This window comes from Diaporthe amygdali (assembly GCF_026229845.1).
Source record: "Diaporthe amygdali strain CAA958 chromosome Unknown NODE_53_length_281289_cov_64_976018, whole genome shotgun sequence".
Classification (NCBI taxonomy): domain Eukaryota; kingdom Fungi; phylum Ascomycota; class Sordariomycetes; order Diaporthales; family Diaporthaceae; genus Diaporthe; species Diaporthe amygdali.
The window spans coordinates 219,742-244,411 of record NW_026517073.1 but is presented as its reverse complement, the minus strand read 5'-3'; the positions used below and the strand labels follow the sequence as shown (position 1 = coordinate 244,411).

General features: G+C 52.9%; 6 protein-coding genes across 6 annotated transcripts; 4 read left to right on the top strand and 2 right to left on the bottom strand.

Moving 5' to 3' along the window:
- Positions 1-1,226: 1,226 nt before the first annotated feature.
- Positions 1,227-2,646, top strand: J7T55_014988 (uncharacterized protein; the record flags this gene model as incomplete). The annotated part of the gene is made up of 2 exons (XM_053135310.1): positions 1,227-2,013; positions 2,069-2,646. The coding sequence occupies 2 exons, from the start codon at positions 1,227-1,229 to the stop codon at positions 2,644-2,646; spliced, it is 1,365 nt and encodes a 454-aa protein (XP_052987075.1).
- Positions 2,647-3,448: 802 nt separating this feature from the next.
- Positions 3,449-4,933, top strand: J7T55_014987 (uncharacterized protein; the record flags this gene model as incomplete). The annotated part of the gene is made up of 1 exon (XM_053135309.1): positions 3,449-4,933. One exon carries the CDS (start codon positions 3,449-3,451, stop codon positions 4,931-4,933), a length of 1,485 nt encoding a protein of 494 aa, XP_052987074.1.
- A 296-nt stretch (positions 4,934-5,229) lies between these two features.
- Positions 5,230-7,719, bottom strand: J7T55_014986 (uncharacterized protein; the record flags this gene model as incomplete). The annotated part of the gene is made up of 4 exons (XM_053135308.1): positions 5,230-6,956; positions 7,024-7,302; positions 7,452-7,487; positions 7,557-7,719. The coding sequence occupies 4 exons, from the start codon at positions 7,717-7,719 to the stop codon at positions 5,230-5,232; spliced, it is 2,205 nt and encodes a 734-aa protein (XP_052987073.1).
- A 2,364-nt stretch (positions 7,720-10,083) lies between these two features.
- J7T55_014985 (uncharacterized protein) lies at positions 10,084-11,955 on the top strand (the record flags this gene model as incomplete). The annotated part of the gene is made up of 3 exons (XM_053135307.1): positions 10,084-11,102; positions 11,253-11,704; positions 11,894-11,955. 3 exons carry the CDS (start codon positions 10,084-10,086, stop codon positions 11,953-11,955), a joined length of 1,533 nt encoding a protein of 510 aa, XP_052987072.1.
- Positions 11,956-12,180: 225 nt separating this feature from the next.
- On the bottom strand, positions 12,181-17,064 carry J7T55_014984 (uncharacterized protein; the record flags this gene model as incomplete). Its single annotated transcript, XM_053135306.1, has 4 exons — positions 12,181-12,189; positions 12,297-13,562; positions 13,631-16,285; positions 16,519-17,064. 4 exons carry the CDS (start codon positions 17,062-17,064, stop codon positions 12,181-12,183), a joined length of 4,476 nt encoding a protein of 1,491 aa, XP_052987071.1.
- Positions 17,065-18,437: 1,373 nt separating this feature from the next.
- Positions 18,438-23,588, top strand: J7T55_014983 (uncharacterized protein; the record flags this gene model as incomplete). The annotated part of the gene is made up of 9 exons (XM_053135305.1): positions 18,438-19,830; positions 20,048-20,100; positions 20,364-20,380; positions 20,874-20,938; positions 21,011-21,042; positions 21,101-21,170; positions 21,228-21,664; positions 22,126-22,852; positions 23,161-23,588. 9 exons carry the CDS (start codon positions 18,438-18,440, stop codon positions 23,586-23,588), a joined length of 3,222 nt encoding a protein of 1,073 aa, XP_052987070.1.
- Positions 23,589-24,670: the final 1,082 nt, after the last annotated feature.

Sequence of the window (24,670 nt, the reverse complement as noted above, 5' to 3'; positions counted from 1 at the left end):
GCCAATTTCTGTGCGCAATGAGGAAAAGATAAGAATAAACACCCAATCAATTTGGTTCAATATCAAATCAACAATATTGAGAAGAGTCTTATATATGATGTGATCGCCCAAACTGGCGTGAAGAAATTGAAAACTTGCTGAGTAAAGATAGATTGATCACCCTCGAGCATTGCCACCATCGACTTCTTTAGATATGTCCGCCGGTGAGCTGGAGAGCTCAACTTTAATACGTATCTTATTTGCGCAACCACGCGTTTTATTGCTTGAGAGGAAATTGTCCACCGCATATTGTGCGGGAATATTGCTCGTTCAACGGGAGTTGCCGTTATGTAGTCGCTTGAATGTTAGCGATGCCGATCGGGTCAACCGCTGTCCCTTTCCGGGTGCATTTGCCGACGTATCTAGTGGGGGTTTGTACATATCATTCTCAAGGACGCTTTACCGGACTTGCCGAACTACAGCCCGCAGGACATATTAATCCTGGATTCAACATAATTCGATCAACGCACCCATTTAGACTGCCACGTAGGACAAAGTGCGGAAGACTACCTGCTGGTTATTTCCCTTTTCCGGGCTCCGGGGCCATGCCTATGCATGTGCCTCGGCGATATAACATCGAGCCGCCAATCACGCCTGTTCCATTCCCGATTTCTACACCACGATGGGACCCGCACGCTCATGCTTGCCGAAACAATGTCCTTGACGGATGCAAGTGAGCACTTCAGGGCTCTCGGAAGTAGGGATTGCTTCAGCATAACCCACGATCTCTCCGCCTTTTGTCAAGCGGATCGCTGCTGCACTCCGGATTTGAGCCCTCCTCGTGACGTCAAAGCGAGCCGCGCACCCGGGCACTTAAATAAACTTGCCGATTCATTCATCTTGAAATTTCGGTCAGAATGGACTAGAGTGGGGTTTGATATCTGGACTCCATCCATCCCTGGACCCTCGACAACGTCACGACCCAAAAGCGTAAACCACTCGCATTAAGGGCATTACACGAAGACTTCATCACTTATTGATTTAGAAAGGATCATCAGTGTTGCTCCGTGCCAAGAGATCTCTTTCAGAAAGGGCAACAGCATTGATATTCAGGGTCAGAAAAGAAAGGCTTCGATCTCTCACTTGACTGTCATCAAACCCCCTCATTAGCCTTTGTCTTATTAAGAGCTCATACCTAGCTGGCTCGACGAACTTCTCATTCATCTGACACCACACAGCACGTCAGCATGTCGCCCACGAAGCCAGTCCCGTCCATCGCCATTGTGGGTGGTGGCATCGCCGGCCTGACGCTCGCGCTGAATCTCATCAAGCGCTCCAAGTCACCATCATCATCGCAGCCAAAGTACTCAGTCACCATATATGAGTCCGCCCATGCGTTTGCCGAGATCGGAGCTGGAGTGTCCTTTGGGCCCAATGCCTCCCGCGCCATGAAGGCCATCGGACCAGAGGTGTACGCCGCCTTCGAAAAGACGGAGACGAGGAACCAGTTCGAGTCCAAACAGGACGTGTGGTTTGACTTCAGATTTGGCGAGAGCGTCGATGGCAAGTACCAGGTCGAGGGGGGAGAAGGCGCAGACGCCACGGGAGAGCTCATCGCCACTGTAAAGTGTTCAGGCGGCCAGCGCGGTGTCAAGAGGAGCGACTTCCTGGACGAGCTGATCAAGCACGTCCCTGACGGTGTCGCTAAGTTCGGCAGGAGGGTGACGCATTACACCGAGAGCGAGGACGGCAAAGTGACGCTGCACTTCAAAGAGGGAGACGACGAGATCCATGACGCGGTCATTGGATGCGACGGGATCAAGTCCAACATCCGGAAGACGTTGTTGGCTGAGACGTCGAAACCGGAGAACGCGAATGCGACATTCAGCGGCAAGTTCTGCTACCGTGGTCTGATCCCGATGGATGAGGCTGTGTCTCTGCTGGGCGAGGAGATGGCCAAGAATGCTCAAATGTACCTAGGCCGACACGGCCACATCCTCACGTTCGCCATTGAGAAGGGCAAGCTGATGAATGGTAAGTGGCGGATTCCGTATTGTTAACTTGGATCGTCACTGACAAAAGCCTGCAGTTGTCGCATTTGCCTCAGCCAAGGAATGGCATGACGATCGTTGGGTGGTGGAGGCCAACCCTGAGCAAATGAAGGCCGACTTCGAAGGCTGGTCACCCACCGCCACCAAGATCATCTCGCTGATGCGCAAGAACGACATCTGGGCTCTCTTCAACCACCCGCCAGCACCAACTTATGTGTCCGATGGTGGACGGGTGTGCATCATCGGGGATGCGGCGCACGCGACCACACCACACAAGGGCTCGGGTGCGGGCATGGCCATCGAGGACTCGTTGGTCTTGGGCCAGCTCGTCTCAGAGGCTCTTGCGGGCGAACATGTGGACGCTAGCAAAGCGATTTCTGCGGCGTTCAGAGTGTACGATGCCACGCGACGGGAGAGGACGCTGCGGCTAGTGGAGGACTCGAGGGAGACTGGCCAGCTGTACGACCTCGAGCACCCTGTGTTTGGCACGGACAAGGAGAAGATTCGGGAGACTCTACTGAACAGGATGGATTGGGTGTGGCAGAAGGATCTAGAGGACGAGCTGACCAACTCTCTGGACAAGCTGAGGAATAGCCTGCTGGGCCACGAGACGTAATGGGGCCATGCCAGAGAGACCGAGGCCACAGAACGGTTTCATTCCGATAGCAATCGTACAATAGGGCAGAATGTTCTCACAATGTATTTATTCTTCTTCTTGATCACACTCACTTGTCTTGGATGTTGCTGGTGGGCAAAGCAGCACATGCTCTGGGTTTGCCCTGGGATCTTCAAGGCCAACCAAGAATGGACTGCCAGCATCCAGATTTTGAGTAAGTGCACCCTTCTGGTGAGCAGCTGAATGTAACACATATCAAAGAATCAGAAGCCCTGGGGTGCATGACAGCTCTTTTCTTTTTCTCGGGACTGATGCGGTGTGTGCTCGCAGGCTACTCGGCCGGCTTGACTTCCCACACCACGAGGGGCTTGGGGAGGGAGGGAGTGAGTGAAGACAGCGACATAAGCAAGCACTCGGTAAGTGCCCTAAAAATCACAACCACAATTTCCTGGACCAGAAAAGCTTGAAAAAAGAATCTTGCTGGGGGAGTCGACCTGAATCCCTTGTCACAGCACAGCACTGCACACACAACACATCATCTCTATCGCCACCACCAACTCCACCACCACCACATGACACCGGCCAAGCAAGCTCAAGCAAGCTGAAGCAAGCTGGTGGCAAATCTATCTGTCTTCACCAGCTGCTGGAGGTCAGTTTTGACCCTCAAATCACTTCACGTCACGCATACACAAGTACGTACACGATACCATTGGCAAGCACCCCTTGGCCTCGCCTCTGGCCCTCAGCACCTCGTCTTGCGGCAGCCCACTTGTTCCCTGCCTTCAGAAATTGGTGCTTCAAAATGGGAGGAAACGCATTCAAGTGGCATTACACCCCTCGAATGCCGAAGCGTGTTTACAGACACGTTCTCGAGCAGGTCACAGCCAATTTGCGCACCAAGTTCGGCGTCGTCATCGTCCCTCCCGGCGTCCCTGGCAAGACGGATCATGGCGACCTCGATGTCATCGTCGGCAAGCCCTTCGAAGGCAAGCTTCTCACCAAGCAAGATCTTGCCGGTCTCATAGGAGCCATTGACATCAACGATGCCGACCGAGAGTGGGTATACTACGCCATCTCCTGGCCGGGAGAGTTCGCTGCCGACCTGCCCACCCGTCCGGTCAACTTTGACGACACTCGTTGGGACCGCACGAGCGACGGGCCCCAAGACATGGACGTTATCCAGGTTGATGTTCAGCAGTACAAGGACCCGATGGTCGCCGAGTGGAATGCATACTGGATCTCCTATGGCTGCATGCGCCCCATCATGAAAGCGATCCTGCGCGACCACGGCCTTCGCCACCAGCTCCGACCAGAACACAACTACGACGGCCTCATCTTGCGGCCTCACGATATCGAAGAGGCTGTTGAGCAAGGCTACCTCATGGTCAAGGGTGGCAAGAAGTGGTGCGATATCCCGCTGTCCCTGGATCCCACCGAGCTCTTGCGCTTCGCGGGAATGCTCAGCATCGATCAAAAGTGGAGCGACTTGAAGTTTGAGAATGCTGAACAGATGAGTGCACTTATTTGTGCCAAGAATCATTTCTTCGACCCGGACAAGCTCCAGCTGTATGTCTCCCAGTACGAGGAAGAGTACAGAAAGTATAGAGAACAGGAGCCTGCTGAGAAGTACCTCAGCATGTTCAAGTACTTGGTCAAGGACTACGTCCCAAGCCACCAGGAGTCACTCAAGCCTGGACTTCTAGCCCGTCTGTCGCCATCCGAGGTTCAGAAGGAGGTCCGCAGCTTCTTCAGCTACCGGGCGCAAGAGATCGAGATAAAGGTAAAGAGTGCGAAGAGCTTGTACGAGCCCAAGAGATTCTGGGTCAACCTCACCAGCCAGCTGCGCCTCGAAATCCAGCCTGAGGTGGTCTCTGATGTCAATATCAGGCGCTACGGAAAGATCGGCACGCTTTTGTGGTTTGCCTCCACGGGTCTCAAGTCACTCTTGCTTCGCAATCCATCGCTGTTAGAGGCTCTCGTCATGACTCCTCTCTCCGCTGACGACAATGCCAGACTGAAAGGCTTGGTCAATACGCGTATTAGCTACGTCGTACGTCGCATCAAGAGCAAGACCGTCAATTACGACGCCAGCAAGCTATTAGGCATGAACACGGCCACTGTCCTCGAGTACGACCTTTGGGAGGCGGGAGACTACGACAAACTCCTGAATCTTTGCGTTGGCAACCGCGAGGTTCTGGAGCAGGAGCAGAAGGACATTGATGTGAAGAACTACCTTGACTCCTTGGAGAGACGCGGCAAGCTGAAGACGCCTCGCGATGTCGACTAGTGGTTTTCCATTTCTACTGCTGGAATTACGGACGCCAGTAAGTCAGATTTGGCACCTATGCCTACGAGAGTCGGGTAGAATTGCGACGATGTACGGACATAAGGGCTTTTACCATAGTTGAAGTACGTTGGACGTGTAATGGGCGGGCAGCAAGAGGAAAAAGAAAAGCTTTGTGTGTGACTTTGGAACTGAACGTACGTGAGTTGTACATTTGAATGATCACTGGTACGACATTCTCCTCCCTAGATAGTCTAGTCTTGCAGAAGGACCCAATTTGAACATTGCGACCGCGGCGTTTAGTAAGGCACACTTGTTTCGTACTGCGCCTCCCACCAGAGGGTCCTCACGGGCGCCTTGTCTGGCAAGCTGATCACCTTGGGCTCAACGCTTCTCTTCCACTTCTCACCGCTTCGCACCGCATTCCTCTTCAGCCTGTCTTCTCCAGTTCCCAGCGAGCCAGCAACGCAGTCTCCACCTCCCCAAGCCGCCTCCGCTACCTGCCGCCACTGTTCCTCGGGGTCGATGATACTCTTAGGTGTGTAGAACAGTCTGCAGTCCGTTGGCTCGTAGATGAACTGCGCGGGCACACCGTCATCTATATTGTACCTGAGAATGTTGTCACGCACATTGATGCTTGTCCCCGTGCTGCGATTGGCCGCGTACGTGTCGAGGTTGAGCTCCAACAACGCAATCTCGTCGTCAGACAGAGGCCCCACTGGCCCGGACGTGGTATTCAGCGCGTTGCCCTGAGCTGCCAGCGAGACTTCGGCGAGCTGATTGAAGTAGCTGTAGCCGACATTATTGCTCCCCTTGACGCCGCCGTAGTTCTGAATTATGGGGATCTCGCCTGATTCATCCAGTCCGGGGCGGCCGCCGAACGTAACGGACCGCACATTACCCTGGATACGCAGGAACTCGGAAAACAGAGTGCATGTCGAGGCGCAGTAGCCGTCGTAAAGGAGGATGATGTCCTCGGCTGCGAAGGGCTGCGTGAAGTTGTTCGCACGGGAGCGATAACCCGTCACGTCGAAACCAATACCATAGGTCTCGTTGATGGTCAAGAGGGGGTCGTCAAAGTTCCAGCGGTGGATTGGGGTGAATTCATCGCCGTTGATTGTCTCCGGGGAGAACTTGTCCTCGACCGAAACGAATGACTGATTGGTATAGTTCAGATCGAAGCGGAAGTTCTGATACGACTCCCATATATTGATCAGCGTGTCGTTATCACTTGTCTCAGGATTGAACCCAGGCGGAATGGCGGCTGAGAACTGCTTGCCCGCAATCTGCAGGAGTTCGTTTGAGCGGAAGCGGTTGAAGCCATCCTGTTGTATCTGGGGGAAGAGTTGCCGAAAGGTATCGTGGCCCTGGAAAATATAGCCTCCGCCGTTGGCCGAGACGTCTACTATCAGTTTCGTCTTCCCGGCAGCCTTGGCGTCCTCGATGAGGGTTTGAACTGCGAGCTGGAACTCGGCCGGTATCGCAGGCGCATAGGTGAGCAGCGCGAGGACTGCCACGTCACTGTCTGGGAGGAAGTAGCCAGCTGCAGAGCCATCCGATGTGACGACGACCGGAGTTGGATATCCCAGCGGCGTAGTACCCGTTAGGTTCCCACCCGGCGTAGGCGTGGGCACAGGAGTAGGCGTAGCTACCGATGTGACTGGGACTGTACCCGAGCAGTACTTGGCGTAGAAAGATTCTCCATCTGTAATGTTGGAGAAATCGCCCACAACCCGTGCAACAGTGGGGATGTCGATCGTCGTGCCGTTCTCAAACGTCAGAGACGTAGATGCGTTGGGATAGATATTACCATAGCGGCCGGTCCCACCAAAGTAACCTTGCCAGTCGCCCTTATTCGAAGCATAAAAGGCTGGCGAGTAGAAAAGGGTGTTGTAGAGAGCATCGCGATCCTGCAGCGCACCCAGGAGAGACAAATCCTCCAATACCGGGACCGCGTCCTCGCCATTGATCTGAGTGACTGGGGATGGGTTCGTGAATGTGCCGTTATTGTAGGCCCGAAGATCAGCTGCGGATGTGTTCAGCAATGTTGTCAATCTGCGCACTTACTTTTGTGAACAGGTACTTATACTTACAAACCGCATAGATCTGAGGGACTGCCACCCCGTCGAGGCTCACTGAGGCCAAAGCAATGTCCTGCCTTCGGAACTGAAGGGCTGCAGCGACAAGATCCGGGAAGTATCTGAAGTGACCGTCTTTGGCTAGATTGAAGGCGGCGTAGAGGTCGGCCTGGAATTCGTACTCGTTGGCATACAAACCGCCCTGGATATTGCTGATGATTTCCTCGAAGGCGGCCGGAATATCAAATGCAGGAAATTGAAACGATGCTGGCGGATCCTGTAGATATGAAGTGGCTTTTGCGGTGCTTGCATCAGCACTGACCGAACTGGGAACAAATGCTTCCAGCGTTCAAGCAACTCACTTGTCTGCCACACTAAGTACGGCTGAATAGACCGAACTAATCGGACAGCATCATCCGCGTGCAATGGGACAGAATTTAGACAATCGTATGCCAGCTGACCGTCTACGATCGGCACTCCTGCGCGTCAACGTCCGTCAGCTCGCTGAGTCCCTTGATTCTGCACGCGTGGCTGATAGGTGCACATACCAGAGACATTGGCTGCCTTCTGAGCAGCCCATTCGCGGCTGACAACAGCACACGGCTCAGTTGCATTCTGTCGGGCCTGAAGACGACTGCTTCCGTGGGAATGAATGGTCGCACCCAATGAGAATGTCGGCAGCAGCGACGCAAGCAGAAGTTGGGCTAACATGATGTCGTGTAACCGCTATACCGGCACGACAATCTCACGCGGCGTTTTGCAATGAATGGGTCACCTCAGGACCAGGCGTGATCTCTACGACATCCTAAGCCTCGAGCAAAGCTCGGGATATGGTATTTATACGTATAGAGGGCATTAAAACGGGGGTGGTAGCTCCTCTTGCTGCACCTGTGCTCAGGGGAACATGCTTCTCAACGGCCCTCTCGCCATCGATCATGCAATCGCTAGGTGACAGAGACCAGATGATGCGATGCAGATGTCCAATGACACGAAGTATATTCCCTTATCTATTAAGTCATCACTTCTCCATGGATGCACTGCAATGTACAGCTCCCCTTGCACCTGCTACAATCAGTTTAGCTTTGCGGGTTTTGACATCCAAGGTTTCTGCTGCCGATGCACTAGTGACTGTCTCCTCATATTCTTGCGGGGCACCACATGGGTGGGACAATAAGGTTTACTCAGCATGCCAGGAACACAATCCAATGCTTCCAGCAGGGTAGTATTCTCATCCGAACGTCTCCCAACGGACCGGGGCAGGGGCACAGCCAAGGCTTCGTGTTGGCACGGGCCGCTCAGGGGCATTCTGTACAGTCGTAATTATTTCAGATGTGGCTGGCTCAGCAAAAGCCATTTTGGCGGCATGCTTTGCTGGGTGCAATTATTTCGTGATTGCTGCGCACGAGGCTGCAGTGAAAATCGACTGTTACGACAAGGCCCTGATCCATGCCGGAAGCAAATCTCTCGTTTAGAATGAAAGAGTGTGTGATTAGCTGCTGACCACCCCGACTCGGTATTGACTGACCTGGTTGAAATCACCAGCATCAATTTTGACGATTCAGAAAACATCGAAACATAAATTGGGACTAATCCATCACTGCAAGGCGGAAAGTAAGGATATGGTGGCCATACCTCACAGTATATATAGGCGCGCCTTAATAGAGGTCTGACCAGCAAGTCTGTACCTAGATAGTGCCTCAGTAGTCATATTGCATAGTGTTATAGCAGATGTACATTTATGAGCAGGACTTTATGTATGAGATGTAGAGTTGCTGGCAAAAGCTGGTCCACAGCTGCATGTGACAGCTCCACTGGCCGAACATATGAGCCTGACTTGAAGGTCGTAACCAGCCCGCGCTTCGTGGCCTTCCTTCCTTCTGCACCACTCAAAGGCTAGCTAGGAACATTGCGACGGTTGTGAACGATCTTAATTATTGCCAGCAAGACCGTAATATCGCACCGCTGGTAGTGGGCATTGAAGATGGTCGCAGGCCTTGTGAGGCGCAGGGCATAACAGAATACAGGCTATATGTTCCATAGTCCTTGTAGACTGGCCAAGTGCAGTCAATCTCGAGTTGGCAGCCAGCTTGCTGTAGTTGTCCTCCGGAAACCGAGAAAATGAGGCAGTTTCTTCCTGGGCTGCTTGCACTCTCGGCGTCACTCTTGGTGTAGTGGCACGTCATGATATGCAGGAAAGGTGACCAGGTGTTCTACCATGTGAGAAAGAGTGCAGAAAGCAGATTGTACTTCGTCAATGATTAGTTGACTCCCTGTGTGAAATTCGCGAATTGATTGGAGACAGGAACAGAGTTGAGCCAGAAGAGTGATTCTTCTCTTCTTCTGGCTACACACAGTTGCAAGAGCAAGATCTGCTCAAAACTCATGAGCACGTTGCGGACCTCCTCCGAAGCATACGGAGGGCAAGCTGCTACTGAGCTGTCTGAGTCCGATGATGGCACAAACACGGATCAAATTATTCCACACAATGATCTTCAAGAAAATCTCAGCGAACAAGAATTCCACCCCCACTCGTACCCCCACCCCACAGCTAGTACCCTAACCCTGACTACCTTGGCTCTGACTGCAGTAGAACTTAGCCAGTTGCTACTTGGGGCCCTACAAATCTTCTGAGCGACCAGGCCATCACCGTCCATCAATGCCTCAGTGCTTCCAACAATCTCGAGGCATCCCGCTGTGCATGTAGCCTCTGCTGGATGGACTCACCTTGCCTCATCTCTTCACTCATTTCAGTGCCACATTCCCTGCCTTGTCCTAGAGCTCTGACTGTCCTTTCTGCTTGGCCACCTGACCCCACCGCCCGTAGGTGCCGGCGCATGCTCTGAGCAAGGCGAGGAAAATATTAACCTTGACTCGACCTCAACCCGAAGTCAACTCGACCTCGGTCTCATGGGTCACAGCCAGCAATCTCATCCATTGCTGGCCGGCTGATCGACGCTCTGCCGCCAATGCTACTTCAAATTATATCCAACAGGAACGTGCTGGAATGTGATGACATGAAACGGGACATCGATGGCATCGATGGCATGGCATAAGATTTCACGTCCACGCCCGACCATGAAACTCCCTTCGCCTGCGGCGCTGTGGAACGCGACGAACCAGGCCCGCATTGAAGAATGCCAGCGCATCATCGGCTACAGGTTTAGAAATCAAGAATTCATCAGAGAAGCCCTAACCGTTGGCGACCACAATCGGCGTCTGGCCCTGGCCGGAGACAGGATTGCCGACGCCCAGCTGGCAGCTAGGTGGTACGACGGCCACGATGATCAGGGTCTTCTTCCCCGGTCCCAGTGGCAACATTTGAAACGAGCCTCGCTCAGCAACATCAACCTCGCAAAAGTTGGCTTCCGCATGCGCATCCAGGACTGTACCCTCTCCCCCTGCCGCAGTCAAGCTAGGATGGCCACTACCGTCGAGGCCATCCTCGGTGCCGTCTGGCTGGATTCAAAATGCGATGTTGCAGCCGTCGAAGCCCTTATGGACAGGCTTGGTCTCACAAGACAGGCCCTGACCAGGTCCACCTACACTACAGATCTGCCACGGGACAAGGTCCAGTCAAGCTGCCACTTGCCGGACCGCTTCTTCATCGGTCACCACTTGGCCCTGCTTCAGCTTTTGTTTAAGCACAGCCAGTCCTTTATCATCCAATCACGGACAGCCCAGCAGGGTGATCTGTCGCGCCATGAGTCGGCGAGGGAGGCTGCGACAGAGAGGCTGTCGACCGCCATGTGGTCTCGTCTTCAACACATTTTATTTGCACCCAAGGATGCATCTGAGACAGCCCAGAAAGGGACGGCAGCCCCAACCGTAAGAAGAGCCGAGGTTTCTGAGGACGAGGCGAAGAAGATCCCCGGTCTTCACGCCAGACCTTCCGAACAACGCGGCCGAGCACACAAACTTATCACCGGCAAACAGACAGATGCAGACAATGATGACTCCGCGCTGGCCAGCGCCGAGCTTGGACCCCATAAGGACACCCGGAGCGACCATATTAGCAGCCTTGGTGACCCAATCGACGGGGCTACGGGCCGGTACCACATGGAAACTGAAATAGCACGAGTAAGACAGTTCTTATGGTCTGTCAGATGGGGTCCTGGATCTGCTAGAGACGAAATGCTCCATCGACTGAAAAGGCATCGTGATGAGTTGTATAAGCTTCCAGGGAAGTCACTGGAGAAAAAGCCTCATGACTGTTCAACTGGTTGGGCGTACTTGATGACCCACAGCGCGGACCCCGAGTCCGATAGATCGCTAGCACTCCAAGCTGCGGCTTTGGGAGTTCCGTACCGGCGGCTACGTCAGAGACTAAGAAGGAACCGCGGGCAGCCCGGACAGGAAGAAGACCTGCGACATTTCAGGCTCTTGAGGCGGCAACTCGTCAAAGTCTACTTGGCGAGATTGAAGCTATGGCTCCCACAAGATGCGCATACGAAACCGGTGCCGACCTCTTTGTGCAACTCGGGCCAAATGTCAGTCAATTCTGCGACTAAACCGGGGCCGTCAGACCCGACAATGACAGCCACGGTCGATTCGACGGAAAGCTCGAGCGCTGAACGATTCAGGAGCGAACGTCTGCACAGAGAAGGCCCGGTATTGTGGACTAACAATACCGTTCAGTACCAATCAGTCAATTGGAAGCAGTATTTGAAGAAGACAGGCGAGGCCCAGGTCGAGGCTCGTAAGTCCGACGAACACAGACTAGGCGCTCCTTGAGAGGCCTTCAGCCGATCTATTAGCTCAAATGTGCCGTGGTGTGCTCCTACATAACTGGGGCATTCAAGTCCATAAGGGCTACCTAGTCGGTCGACCTCAGGACTCTGAGAGCTGCGTTTTCTCCTGGAAACGAACATATGAACATAACATTGAGCCGGTCCGGCTTTTGAGGACGACAACGCCTTCACCAAATCAAACGGAGTTTCCGGTACGTGAATTTTCCCGCGCTCCGGACAGCGCACTCGCCATAGCGTGTCGCAATTCTTATTTCTATCAAGAGCCGTGTGGCCATCACGACGGCGGCCGGCAGTCGATTACACATCACGAAAAAGATGCCACACGAGCACCCGACTTTACTTGGATACCCATGCTAAATAACACCTAACGCCTGTTCAATGCGGTGTCTGTGTACCCATGCCATAATGCCCCCTGTCGCGAATATCAAAACCACTGTGAAGGCCAGTCAGTCAAGGACGGTCGACGCAGACAGAGTGATACATGATATGTGGTTAGGAAACTGAAATCAGGGGATTGCTGGGCTTGAAGGAATAACTTACAACTTCGGTAAACTCCTCCTCGCCAATGCCACTCCTCTCACACATGCCCCTGAACACTCCACCCAACTCCCAAAGTTCCTTCGGAGTGCCGAGCTCGATGATCTGGCCCTGGTGCATGACGCATATCCTATCATAATTGATGATGGTTCGTATCCGGTGCGCGATCGTCAGCACTGTCTTGCCCTTGAAGGCCTGGAGCATAGTGCTTTGTATCTTCTCGTCCGTTTCCAGGTCGACGTTGGATGTGGCCTCGTCGCACACGACAATCCTGCTTCCCCTGACAAGCACACGGGCTAGTGCGAGGAGTTGCCGCTGACCGAGGGAGAAGTTCAACCCCTCCTCTTCGACCTTGTCGTCCAGGTTGAGTGAGCCCAGATAAGCTTGTTGCAGGGCGTGTATGAGCTGCCACTCGGAACAGGTGTTGAACGGGTCAAGATTGGATCTCACAGTGCCGCGGAATAGTGTCGTGTCTTGTGGGATAATGGATAGCCGTGAGCGGAGGGCGCCCAGAGGCAACTGGGAGATGTCCTCCCCGTCAATGGTGATGGATCCACTACTGAGCTCCTGCATCCGAAAGAGTGCACCGATCAGGCTAGACTTGCCAGCCCCGGTGCGCCCGATTATTCCAATGCGCTCGCTCCCGCCAACCTGTAGGGAGAAACCCCTCAACACCTCGGGCAGGTCAGGCCTATACCGCATGCGCACGTTGTCGAACGTAATTTCGCCAGCGAAAGGCCAAGCAGACGTCGGCGGTCTTGGGATGACACCATTGTTCACGACGGAACCCTCCTGTGGAATATCCTTGCCATAAGAGTACAGTCGCTCGGTAGCATTCATCGCGTTCTCGACGTCAGCAAATTGCCTCACAATGAACTGCAGGACCTGCGTCGCGCCGAGAATGTATGACAAAACCAGCCCAGAAATGGCTGGGGACTGCGTAAACCGCTCCTGGACGACCACGATACCGACAGTTAGGATTAGGATGACCCCCACCAGGTCCAGACGCATGTTGAGCCACCTCTGGTTGGAGAAGGTCAGGTAGTTGGCGCTATCCATGTTGTCTATGGCCATTTTGATCGTCTTGACGAAACGGTCTTGCGAGTCGTAGCTGCGGATGCAAGAGACGCCGCTTAGTCCCTCGGTGAAACGGGCAAAGACGACTGACCGAAGGACGGCCTCGTACCGTTTTACCTCGCGGGCCGAGGAGCGGTAGTAAGCCGCCGAGAAGAAGAATATTATCATTACTGGGACAAGGGCACAGATGAACTGTCCACGTTGTTAGTTGCTCAGTATTCGCTGGGAGGTGGGCATCTGAAGCTTTCAATTGTACTCACCCAGTAGAAATAGGAAAGAATCAAGGCGAAAATGGATATGACCATCGCGATCGATATGCAATAAAGACGAAGAGCTTCAGTCAGAGAGTAATCCATCACATCGACATCCTTGGAAAAGCGGTTGGTTATGCGGCCGAGAGGTGTCGTGTCGAAAAAAGCAATGGGCGCATGCAATATTTTTCGCAGCGCCTTGTTCAGCATGTGGTTGCTGGAACTAGTACAAGTAATTGCGAGGCAAATGCCGAAGGCGTATAGGAAAAGAGCTTGTGTGACACAAAGCATGACATATATGCCGATATAGGTATTCTCCGGGAGACCATACTTATCCTGACTCCACCATGCTAGCCAGAGACTAGACAAGATATTCAGGCCCTGCGCCAGGCAGAGGAGCGGGACTATGAGTCCGACCAGCAACATGTTGTCCGCAGACGTAATATACGAAATGTACACAGACCAAGGGATGCTCTTGGTATTCTGGTCCTCGGTTGACATGAGGTCCTTCAACTTCCCAGCGGCGGCCTTTGCGGCCTTCGCGGCTGCAGCAGAGGTTGTGGTGGTGGTACTGACTGCGGCTGTTGGTATGGCTGAGTCGGCGGTTGCCTCGCTATTTTGCTGCGCCGCGGCGGCCCGTTCATGGACCATGGCAGAAAACTCTGTGTTATTGACCATGAGATTAAGGTAAGAGTCTACGGCTCTGATGCGGCCATTCTCCATCCAGACGATGCGATCGCACTGGCTAAGGACATGCATTTGATGCGTCGCAAGGACGCGTGTCTTGTGGCCAAGAAGACCACAAATGGCCGTCTCGAAGATGAATTTGCCGACATAGGGGTCGACCGCACTCAGAGGATCGTCCAGGAGGAGGATGTCAGCTTTTGAGTACACAGCCCTGGCCAAGCTGATCCGTTGCTTCTGCCCTCCAGAAAGGTTGATGCCTCGCTCGCCAATTTCCGTTGCATCACCATGTGGGAGAGTTTCGAAGTCAGCGGTGAGTGAGCACGCGTGAACGACAATGCGATACCATTCCTCGTCGACCTGGCTGCCGAAGATAATGTTGTCCTTGACCGTAGCATTCTGTATCCATGCATACTGGGCACAGACGGCCTTGGATCCTCCCCAGACCACTGAACCGTGGGTCTTGCGCATGTCGCCTGTCAGTGCAGCAAGCAGTGAAGTCTTGCCGGATCCAACGCCACCAATTACGGCGATGAGTTCTCCTCGACTTATGTCGATGTTGACGCGGTCGAGACTAAAAGGCAAATCATCTGCGACGAGAGTCATTTTGGAGCCATATTTTTCGCCAGTCCCAGCCGCTAGCGGCAATCCGTTTGAGGCCTGTTTCTCCCAGGTAAAGGTAGCGTCGTCAACTTGAATGGCACTTTCCAAGCTTGACTCGACTTTGAAGACCTCCTGTTCCTCCTCAAGAAGGTACTCTTGGATCCGTTGCATAGACGCCCAGGCGTCGACTGCCATTCCGAGGCAGACAGGAAGGTACGTCAAGGGGCTGCGGAGACTGTTAAAGATAGCCATTGATGAGAAAACGACGGCTGGGGATAGTCCACTGTGAGTAGTAGCGTATGTGACAAAAGAAAGCATGGCCGCGAAGATGGGTACTGTTTGCGAGACCGCAGTGACGATGTTGCGAAACGCCATGAAGAATTGCAGTGCCGTTGTTTCCGTGGCTCGGAGACCAATAATACGTTCGACAAAGGAGGTCTCCCAACCGAAATATTTGACCAGCCTGACTGCTGACAATACTTCTTGTGTAAGACCTACGCGCTTGTCTGTAATCTGGTTGATCATCTTGCGCCTGACATATAGGTTGCCGACTGTTTTTGCAAGGAAAACCATTGCCACGATTAGTATGGCCAATCCCGCCAGAGCACTGTAGCTCAGGTTAACGATCAGAAGTGCCACTGCAATAATGGTGATGAGTGGTGCAGTCCAGACAGTATGGATTAAACCGGCAGCTGCATCAATACGGGCCGAGTCGATGGCCATCAGGCCGATAACACGTCCGTTCGACCATCCCGTCTCTGCAACGGCAGAAACTTTCTGCGACTTTGCTTTCTTCGCTTTCCCCTCTTGGTCCAGTGCTTGCTCTGTCTTGTTCTCCTGACCGGATTGGTCTCCTTCATTGGCGACTAGCGTTGCCTGGGTGTCGCTGAAGGATGGCGGCTTTATACCGTTTTTGGCTCTCCCTGATATTCTCAGCGACTTGTTGAAAATGGCTGTGATTAGAACAGCTCTTGTCTGGCCGCCGACCATGTGGCCATTGTAGAAAAAATGATTTGTGCAAAAACTTTGGATGACCTGCATGCATACGATTCCGAAGACCAAACCGTAGCCGTGGGAAACAGGAGGCGGCTCAACGCCCTCGAAGTTCGCATAGTAAGACTCCAAGGTGAATTGGATAAGGTAACGAAGAGTATAGGGAGATCCGACAACGAATAAGTCAGAGATTAGCCGACACAGACCTCCGAACAGGAACTCGGCTTTGAAGGTACTGTACAAGGCCCAGAAAAGTGGTGCCTTGTAGCCTGCCTCGACGCCTTTTTTAAAGGCGGCGCTGACGAGTTCGGCATGGGCTTCGACAGATCGGTCTGGGTTGAGAAGCCAGATATCATTGATTTTCAGAGGTCGACGAAAACCCACCTATCACATGATAACAGTCAGTCGTCAATTCATGAAGTGCAGAGCATCGGCATTGGGTAGATGCCCGAGCTCGCAAATCTGTGCTATTCGATGCGTGGACGTCGTCTTTTCAACAACTCAGCTGCCTGGTTCATTCAAGAGACAGGTCCAAGTATAGGGGACCAGGTAGAACAGAAGAATACAGTTTGTGCAGTGGGCAGACGGAAAGCATCAAGAGATGGGCCAGTACTTACAGACATCATTGGCGACATCCATTGAAATGTCAGTCGGCTTAAGATTCCGGCAGTGTACTCGGGCGAGACAGTTCTTTCGGACGGATATGAGGGCGGTGGTCGCGTCCTGGTGAGCCAGGAAAAGAACCCCTTGCCAGCAGCCCTCTCCTCGCGCGTTTCCTGCTTCCCCACGGCAACCTCGCTGCTAGCTGTGATGGTTGAAGCATCACTCTCTCTCCGCTGTAGCTCCACATCTTGGTAGGCAGGGGGTGATGTGTCTCTCCTATTCTTTCCCAGTGACTCCTCGTCGGCACCGGAGAGCGTGGACTGAGATATGGTCCTTGAGGAGGATGACTGGAGAGAAGACTGAGACTGCTTGCGATCAGGCCCTGAAGTGTTGCCTTCGAGATGAGTGTGAGCTGCTAAGTGGCCGGTGGACTCAGTCGACAAGGGTTCGAGCCTGCTGCTGCCTTGCTCATTCTCGTCTGCGTTCAAGTCATTGCCAGGGTTTACTGCCTCGATTCCATCTCCGAGGTCAACTTCTGTGAATTTAGACTCCGGGGCCATAGTGATTGGTGCCCTGGGCCACACAGATCAGATCAAGGCTGAGATTGGAGCCCGTTCCTTTGAGTTGGTCCGGCAGCCGACGCACGTGGATATGTTGTACAGCTGGTCTCAGACCCTGGCCTTGTATGATGGCAGCAGGATGGAAAGAATGACGGTGCATCGACCGACTTATTTTGCCAAGCCATCACTATGGAACAGGCATTGACTTTATCGGCTCTGCTGCCATGACCGAAAGCTCAAGTGTCGTTCTCGACCAACTGGGGATGATGCGCCAGCAAGGTCAGCGCCATTGAGTTTCGCCATCGCGTGCTGCTGTTCCATGACTTGTTCTTGCGCATGAGCAGGACTCAACCTCATGTTAGCCACGATTGTACTGAATGGCTTTGTTCACGGGCGTGCTTGAAGAAAAAAGTCAGCAGAGATGTCAGCCATGAAGATGGGCATGACAACGGTGGATGAGATGGACAGGGGGCTATGCATGGCTGACAGGGCCTCTCTTCTCGCGTCCACCCCCGCCGTGAGAATAGAATCCCTTCCCTCCGTCACCACCACTGCCACCCATGACATGATCAACCTTCGTCTCAATGTACCTCATGCCGAGAATTTACATCTCTTTCACCCCTACAATAGAAGACGCGCACGCCCCTAGCTGACAGCAACCACGAAGGCTTGTCGCCACTGCAAGCGATATTTTCCTTTTCACTTCCCAGGTGGGATTGCCATCAGCTGAATCCAACCAGATGCGGACCGATGTAGGCTTGCGACGATTCCAGAATGGGAAGACAGTTCTGAGACTATTGAAGCCGTGGATCACGCGTCTAAACAAGCGCACCTCTTCGTGGTCAGTCACCTTGCCGCGCTGTCTTGGCACGGCAGCGTTTATGCTGCCCATCAAAGCAGTCTACCCTGCTCATCTAGAGGCGAATAGACAAGGGTGGTTTGCTGCTAGTCGTTGAAATTCGTTTGCAGCTCGTGGGCTGACATGAACATGCTCAAGGCCCTTTCTGCTGCTCAACTACTCCCCTGGGCTGACTATTGCGACATTCTGTCACCGTGGTTCGTAGATCCACTCACCTAAGTAGCGATGACCGAGGTTCACGATTTTGAGCGCCAATTCTCTGAGACACGTGGTGCGGAGACATGGTGTGTATTTCTTCTGAAAATAACTGATCGTGAATGTCTAAGCTTGCTTATAAGAGTGACCGCAGATCCTGTCATACTCGGCTATCACGTTCAACTTGCAGTTCGACCAAGCGAGACCTGGCATCCCTAGCAGATCACTTGCAGACGTACTGTTCTTGTTTTACGGGTTGTCAAGTCTTACCTCAGCAACTGTCAACACCAAGTCAGACACATCAACTTAATTGACTCCCATGGCTCCTATTCTTCCAACCATCACGCTTGACCAAACCCTCTTCGACCTCTACTCCCTCGATGGAGGCAACGGTCATGAAGTCGGCTTCGTCATGGCAGTCCCTCCTCCGGGACCCCAAGTTGCACCATCATTCCCGAAGCCAGTCAAGTACGCCTACCAGTCCCCGCGGTATCCGAAGCTCGATAACGACATCTACGCTCGCATCTGTCTCGGGTCCGCCGCTCAGTACCATGCCTTTCAGACGGGACCTATTCCTCTGTATCTGTTTGACGTAGAGCCTCCAAAGAGCGGCTTCTTTGCCAAGCTAACCGCGGTACCCGGCCATCGCGAGGATGCCGAGCGTGTCTACTCTCAGTTGGACCCCGCCCAGAGGCCTGATGTCCGGTTCATCAGTGCCCCGTCGGACATCAAGAGAGCAGGCGCCACTAAGCTCTTCTCGTACACACCACTGGATCTTCTTGAGGGCCGCACGCTTACTGTTGATACTGATGTCCACTACAAGCTGCTGTCCAAGAGGACGTTGGCTTTTGCGCCTTTGACCAGCCCGCGCTCGGATGTTATCGACTCGCAGCTGTCACACAAAGAATCCAAAGACCCAGTGCTGGTCGCTGCAGAGGTGGGAAAAATGCTCGCCCCAATTCAGCAGCGGGCCTTGCCATTTGTTGTCAAAGTCCCCCAGGCAGTCGGTGGCCAAGGTGTCTTCGTCCTCAACAATGAGGCGGACCGTGCCGACTGTCTCGAGGGCCTTCAGGAGGAGACCGCCAGCATGATTCAGAGCGTGAATGCCGCAAACGAGCATCTCAACCCGGCCTGCCTGATTCTCCAGGACATGCTTCCTGGCGTTCCCCGCGGTCTAAATCTCTTCGTCACAAAGACTGGACGATCCGTTTGGGTCAGCTGCACTGAGCCAATCCTTGATGAGCGTAACTATTGGAGCGGAGCATTTGTCGACTTCAACCGTCAAAAGCACTGGGAAGAGTATTACGGTGAAACGGCGAAACAAATTTCAAAATATGTTTTCGACCAGGGCTACTATGGTCCTATGGGGGCGGACATCATGCTGGATGAGAACAACAAGCAGCATGTCATCGACCTGAACGTTCGATTGACTGGTAGCTACATCTTGGGACTCATGCGGAACCACTTCACCTCCCGCGGATTGAATTGCGCTTCCCTCCTGACGCCTCTTGCTGGGAGAGGAGACCGTAATGCATTCGAGGAGCAATTTTCCAAGGAGCTGGAAGAAGGTCGCCTTGTTATCACCGGCTGGACGCATGGTCGCGGTGGACCCGGTGGAATTTTCAGATACAGCCTCGGTTCTTTGGTGGTGGGAGGTGAGGATCAGGCTTCCATGCTGGCCATGATGGATACTGTGAACGCTATTCGCATTCGTAAGTAAGCTTGGAAATGGATGACCCTGCTAAGAAGCAGCTAAGCTGTCGGGATTTCTTTTGTATCTACGCTTACAAGTAATTCTTATTGGTATTTTGGGAAAGTAATCAATCAATTCTTGCACACAATGGCGATTGAAATATCAGCAGATTGAGACAAGATAGTCAATTTTGAACTTGGAACAGCATTCGTGTTTGCAACAAAGCTGATAAGGAGCGATTGGAGCCACGAACGTGAAGCACTTTATCCACGATACTGACTTCCATCATGTAAGTGTTGTCTTCCCTTAGGACTTTCTGTGGATGTGGCAAAAGCGCACATTATCAATGATCTTCTCTTCAAAATTACGTTGCATCTGAGTATTACGGATGTTGTGCCTCAAGATCCCTAGAGTAATTACTCCAAGGATAACACATTGTCAGACCAATTACAATCAAGTCAGCAATATCTCTGGACTACTTTTGAATAGCTACAAACTCGTTTTGACGCGAGGAAATATTTCTAAGTGCACATGCAGCTGTCTTCTCGATAGCCAACTATCAATGATAGGTGAGTATTGAACAATTCACCATTGGCCAAGACAAACTTCTCACTCAGGTTGGTTACTGCTTTGCAAGACAAGAAAGAGAAAAAAGGTCAAGAACATGACTTAATTAAACAACGATACTAAATTTCTGAAATGCGGAAAGCTGTATACAACATGATCGATCAATTGATCGAACTCTCGGACAGGAGGCTGACTTGATGACATTGGCTGACGGAGCTGTAGTACATGATCCCAGCAATATCCAGCCTATTGATAATACCTCAGGGCCACTTGGCCACCGCCACGATGATGTCAATCAAGATTTCCAAATCTATCCCACCAGAATCACAATACATTCAGGTTCCTGGCTGAATTGAGCCTGACATGGCAAATTGCCACGAAAGTGGGCTCGTTCCCTCTGGCCCCAACAGCATGCCATGATGACCAGAGTTCACGATGATTTCGCCTCGATCATCTCTATTCACAACGCCATCTGGCTGACAATTTGCTTCTCAGCTCCAAGAATACTCTGCCAGGAATGGATGACAGATTTCTCATGCATGTCATCAAGGCGAGCTCAAGTGAATGACCGTCGTCTCTCTCACACTTAAGAACATGACATGCCCTTCACTGTCACTCTTGTCATTCTTCAGCATCAGGTCCTTCAACGCAGGTTCCAGATTTGGTAAGCAGCACGATTTACTACGTCCAGCACGATCAAGGCTTCTAACCTGGCCTTACAGTGCATAGGCTCAGATTACCTAACGGAGCACGTCTCCATCACGCCCCTCTCAACAGGTCAAGACGCACCCGGTCAGCAAGCCGGGCACTTCCTACCCATATAGGGAACGCACCCCAGCGAACAGCCAGATAAGCCCGTCATGCAACTGCTCTCAGCATACCTCCCCGTCGCGCTCGGGTGCCTCGCGATACTGGTCTTGGCAAGCAAGGTGCAGAATTACCTCGAAGCCAAAGCCTTTGCGAAGAAGAACGGCACGCAGCCGGCGAGGAAGCTGCCTCAGTGGGAGCAATGGGTCGGGATCCAGAACGTGCTCGAGATGCTGCGGGCGGCAAGAAACCACGGCATCCTCGAGCTGGGCCTGCGCCGGTACACGGCCATGGGCAAGACGTTCGAGACCAAGGCCCTGGGGAGATCTTTTACGCATACGATCGACCCGGAGAATATCAAGACTGTGCTGTCGACCAATTTCAAGGATTTCGGGGTGGGCCAGAGGATCGACACTCTCGGACCGCTGCTTGGCTCGGGGATCTTCACGACGGATGGGGCGGCTTGGGAGCATTCTCGGGTGAGTTGTTGTTCCGGTTTTCTTTTTGTTCTTTGCTTCATTATTTCATGGTCTTATATAGACCATGGGTGGAAGGTCGTCTTGGCCTCCGGCAGTAGCGTTACATCCCGCCTGTCATCCACCTGTCATCCACCCCTTTGGTTCCTTTCTTCCAGAACAACAGTCCCTTGCATCGGCCGGAGCTCCCGGCCGTCGTGCCTTGAAGGCTCGCTTGGCCTCTCCGCGTGCCACACCGGTGTAGTCTCTCTTCCATTCGGTTCGTGACGGATCGGAGTCCGTCCTCCTCGTCAAGGAGAACGGACACAGTCGGCAAGATCGGAAATTGCCCCTTTGGGATTCCGAGCTTTTCTGATTGGCCACAGACGCTTGGGAGCTCACACACTTGCACTACCAAAGCCCCACACACTTGTCCCACACTCCCATCGCAGGACGGTCACAACTAACATCTTCCTCTTCCTTAGGCACTGGTGAGACCAACTTTTGCCAAATTACAGGTCAGCAACCTGGATACCTACGAGGAGCATGTCTCGCACCTGATCAACTTGATCCCCTCGAATGGGGCGACGGTGGACTTGGCGCCGCTCTTCTTCCGGCTGACGATCGACGCGGCCACGGAGGTGCTCTTTGGACGCAGCCTCAACACGCTGCAGAAGTCGCCCGACTCGGAGGAGCACATGTTTATGAGGGCCTTCGACACGGCCCAGTCCAAGGCGAACTTCCGGCCCCGGAACTGGTTCGTGGCCAACTACATCTTCCGGGATGCGGAATGGGATGCGGCCCTTGTGACTGTGCACAGCTTTGTCGACAAGTACATCTCGAATGCCTTACGGAAGAGATGCGCCAGTTCACCCGGGAGCACGGCGTCTACCAGCCCGGACAGTAAGATTGGCGAGGGTGCCGAGGACGACTCTTGCATTGTGGGGCCTGATGGCAAGAAGAGGTATGTGTTCCTGTACGAGATGGCCAAGGAGACCTCGGACCCGATCGAGTTGCGACACGAGCTGCTAAATGTGCTCCTGGCCGGCCGTGATACCACTGCGTCTCTGCTGTCAAACACTTTCTTCGTCCTCGCCCGTCGTCCCGATATATGGGCCAAACTCAAAGAGGAGGTAGATGCCCTAGGTGGTGAATTTCCCGACTATGACACCCTTCGCGGCATGAAGTATGTCAAGTATCTATTGAACGAATGTGAGTACTGGAATTCTTTTCGTTTATTATCTGAACATCCCCTGCCCCAAATCCTTCCCATGCCCTATCCCTGGATCCTTTTCTCACCGCGAGTGAAATCGGCTTCGCTATCGCGTTCCATCCCCATCTCGGGATCGCATTCGGATAATCCGCCTACGAGGCTGCCATCCAATGAGGTGCCAAGACTCGTGTATCCCATCTAGATCCAGTGCGAAGGAGCTGTTCCCATCTCACATGCCCCCGCCCATTCGCACATACAAGAACCGATCCAGAAGACCAAATGCTAACAACTTTCTCTCCCTTCTCAGCCCTCCGTCTTTATCCTGTTGTTCCTCTCAACTCCCGCATCGCAAGCCGCAACACCGTCATCCCCCACGGTGGCGGGCCCGACGGTCAAGCCCCCGTGACCATCGGCAAGGGCGAAGGTGTCTCGTACTCTGTCTACGCAATGCACAGGAGGAAGTCTGTCTTCGGAGACGACGCACACGAGTTCGAGCCCGAGCGCTGGGCACGCTCCGACATGAGACCCGGATGGTCATACCTCCCGTTCAACGGAGGCCCGAGGATCTGCCCTGGCCAGCAGTTTGCCCTGACCGAGGCTAGCTACGTGGTTGTCAGGCTAGCGCAGACGTTTGATCGGATTGAGTCGCGGGATCCGAACCCGTGGACCGAGGGCTTGGGGCTGACGACTGTCAATTTGAACGGGGCAAAGGTTGCGCTGGTCAAGGACGCATAGATGAGTAATGATGCACCACACTAATGTTCGAGGTTATGATGATGGTGGCATAGCGTTTGTTGAGTTTCGACCCCTTCCGCATTGTTGCATTCCACTGCGTTCTTTCTTGTCCCTTGTTAAAGCATTTGCCCAAAGTTATGTCTGATCTGGCGCCTTGGATTTGCGGGTTCTGTGAGAAGACATTGACATTGGCTGAGTATACCATCATAGGTACTTTATCAAAAGAATGATCTTCATAATTCAGTTCACTTGTAAATCAGAAAAGCTGGAGTTGATGTTGTTGAGATGTGAGAGCAACTGCACGTGTGGTTATGTACACTCTTTGCCAAACTTGCTCACACATATATTGGCTTTCCATAATGAGCTGACATGTTTGCAGACGTTGTGACATCCTAAAATGATGGCAAAGCAGAACACAGTCATCGGAAATTCATTAGCTCATGTCAACAATCACCTGCAGACGCCCACAACGGTGCACAAGCACAGCAGCATGGGAAGCATCGAAACGTCTGATAACAAGATTTCGCATATATTGACACGGATCTGGTGTCATAAAGGTCCTTGAATCATTCGGGGTCACCCAAGGCGGATCCATGCCAACATCGATCTCAAGTATCAGTGATCAGTACTCCCGTGAGTCCGCTGATGCTGGTCCACCACCAACACACAGCACGAAGTCAGCAATCTATCACATGGGAATGAATGAGTTTTATTACCGATAAACTTCTGAGAAATATTTACCGAGAGCCGCAAGGAGAGCGGGGACTGACGGATGAGCCAACGAGCAGTCGCCTTTGGGCCCTGTTGCCGCTACTGTGCCAGAATGCAAGAGCCGGTTTCTGGAAGACCGCTTGATTTGCATAGAGTTAATCCACAAAGTTCGAGGTACACGTTTATATGCTGAAAAAATTGGTATTCCAGTCAATTTGCCCTCTCTCCTGGAGACTGGTGGTTTCAGAAGAAATTCCAAAGACATCCAAAGCAAAGCCTCGAGTTACGAGATCACCCGATTACGCGGCTGCGCACCAAATATACACAAACGTCTTGACATCCAAGCCGAAAAGAAAGGGACATGCAATCAT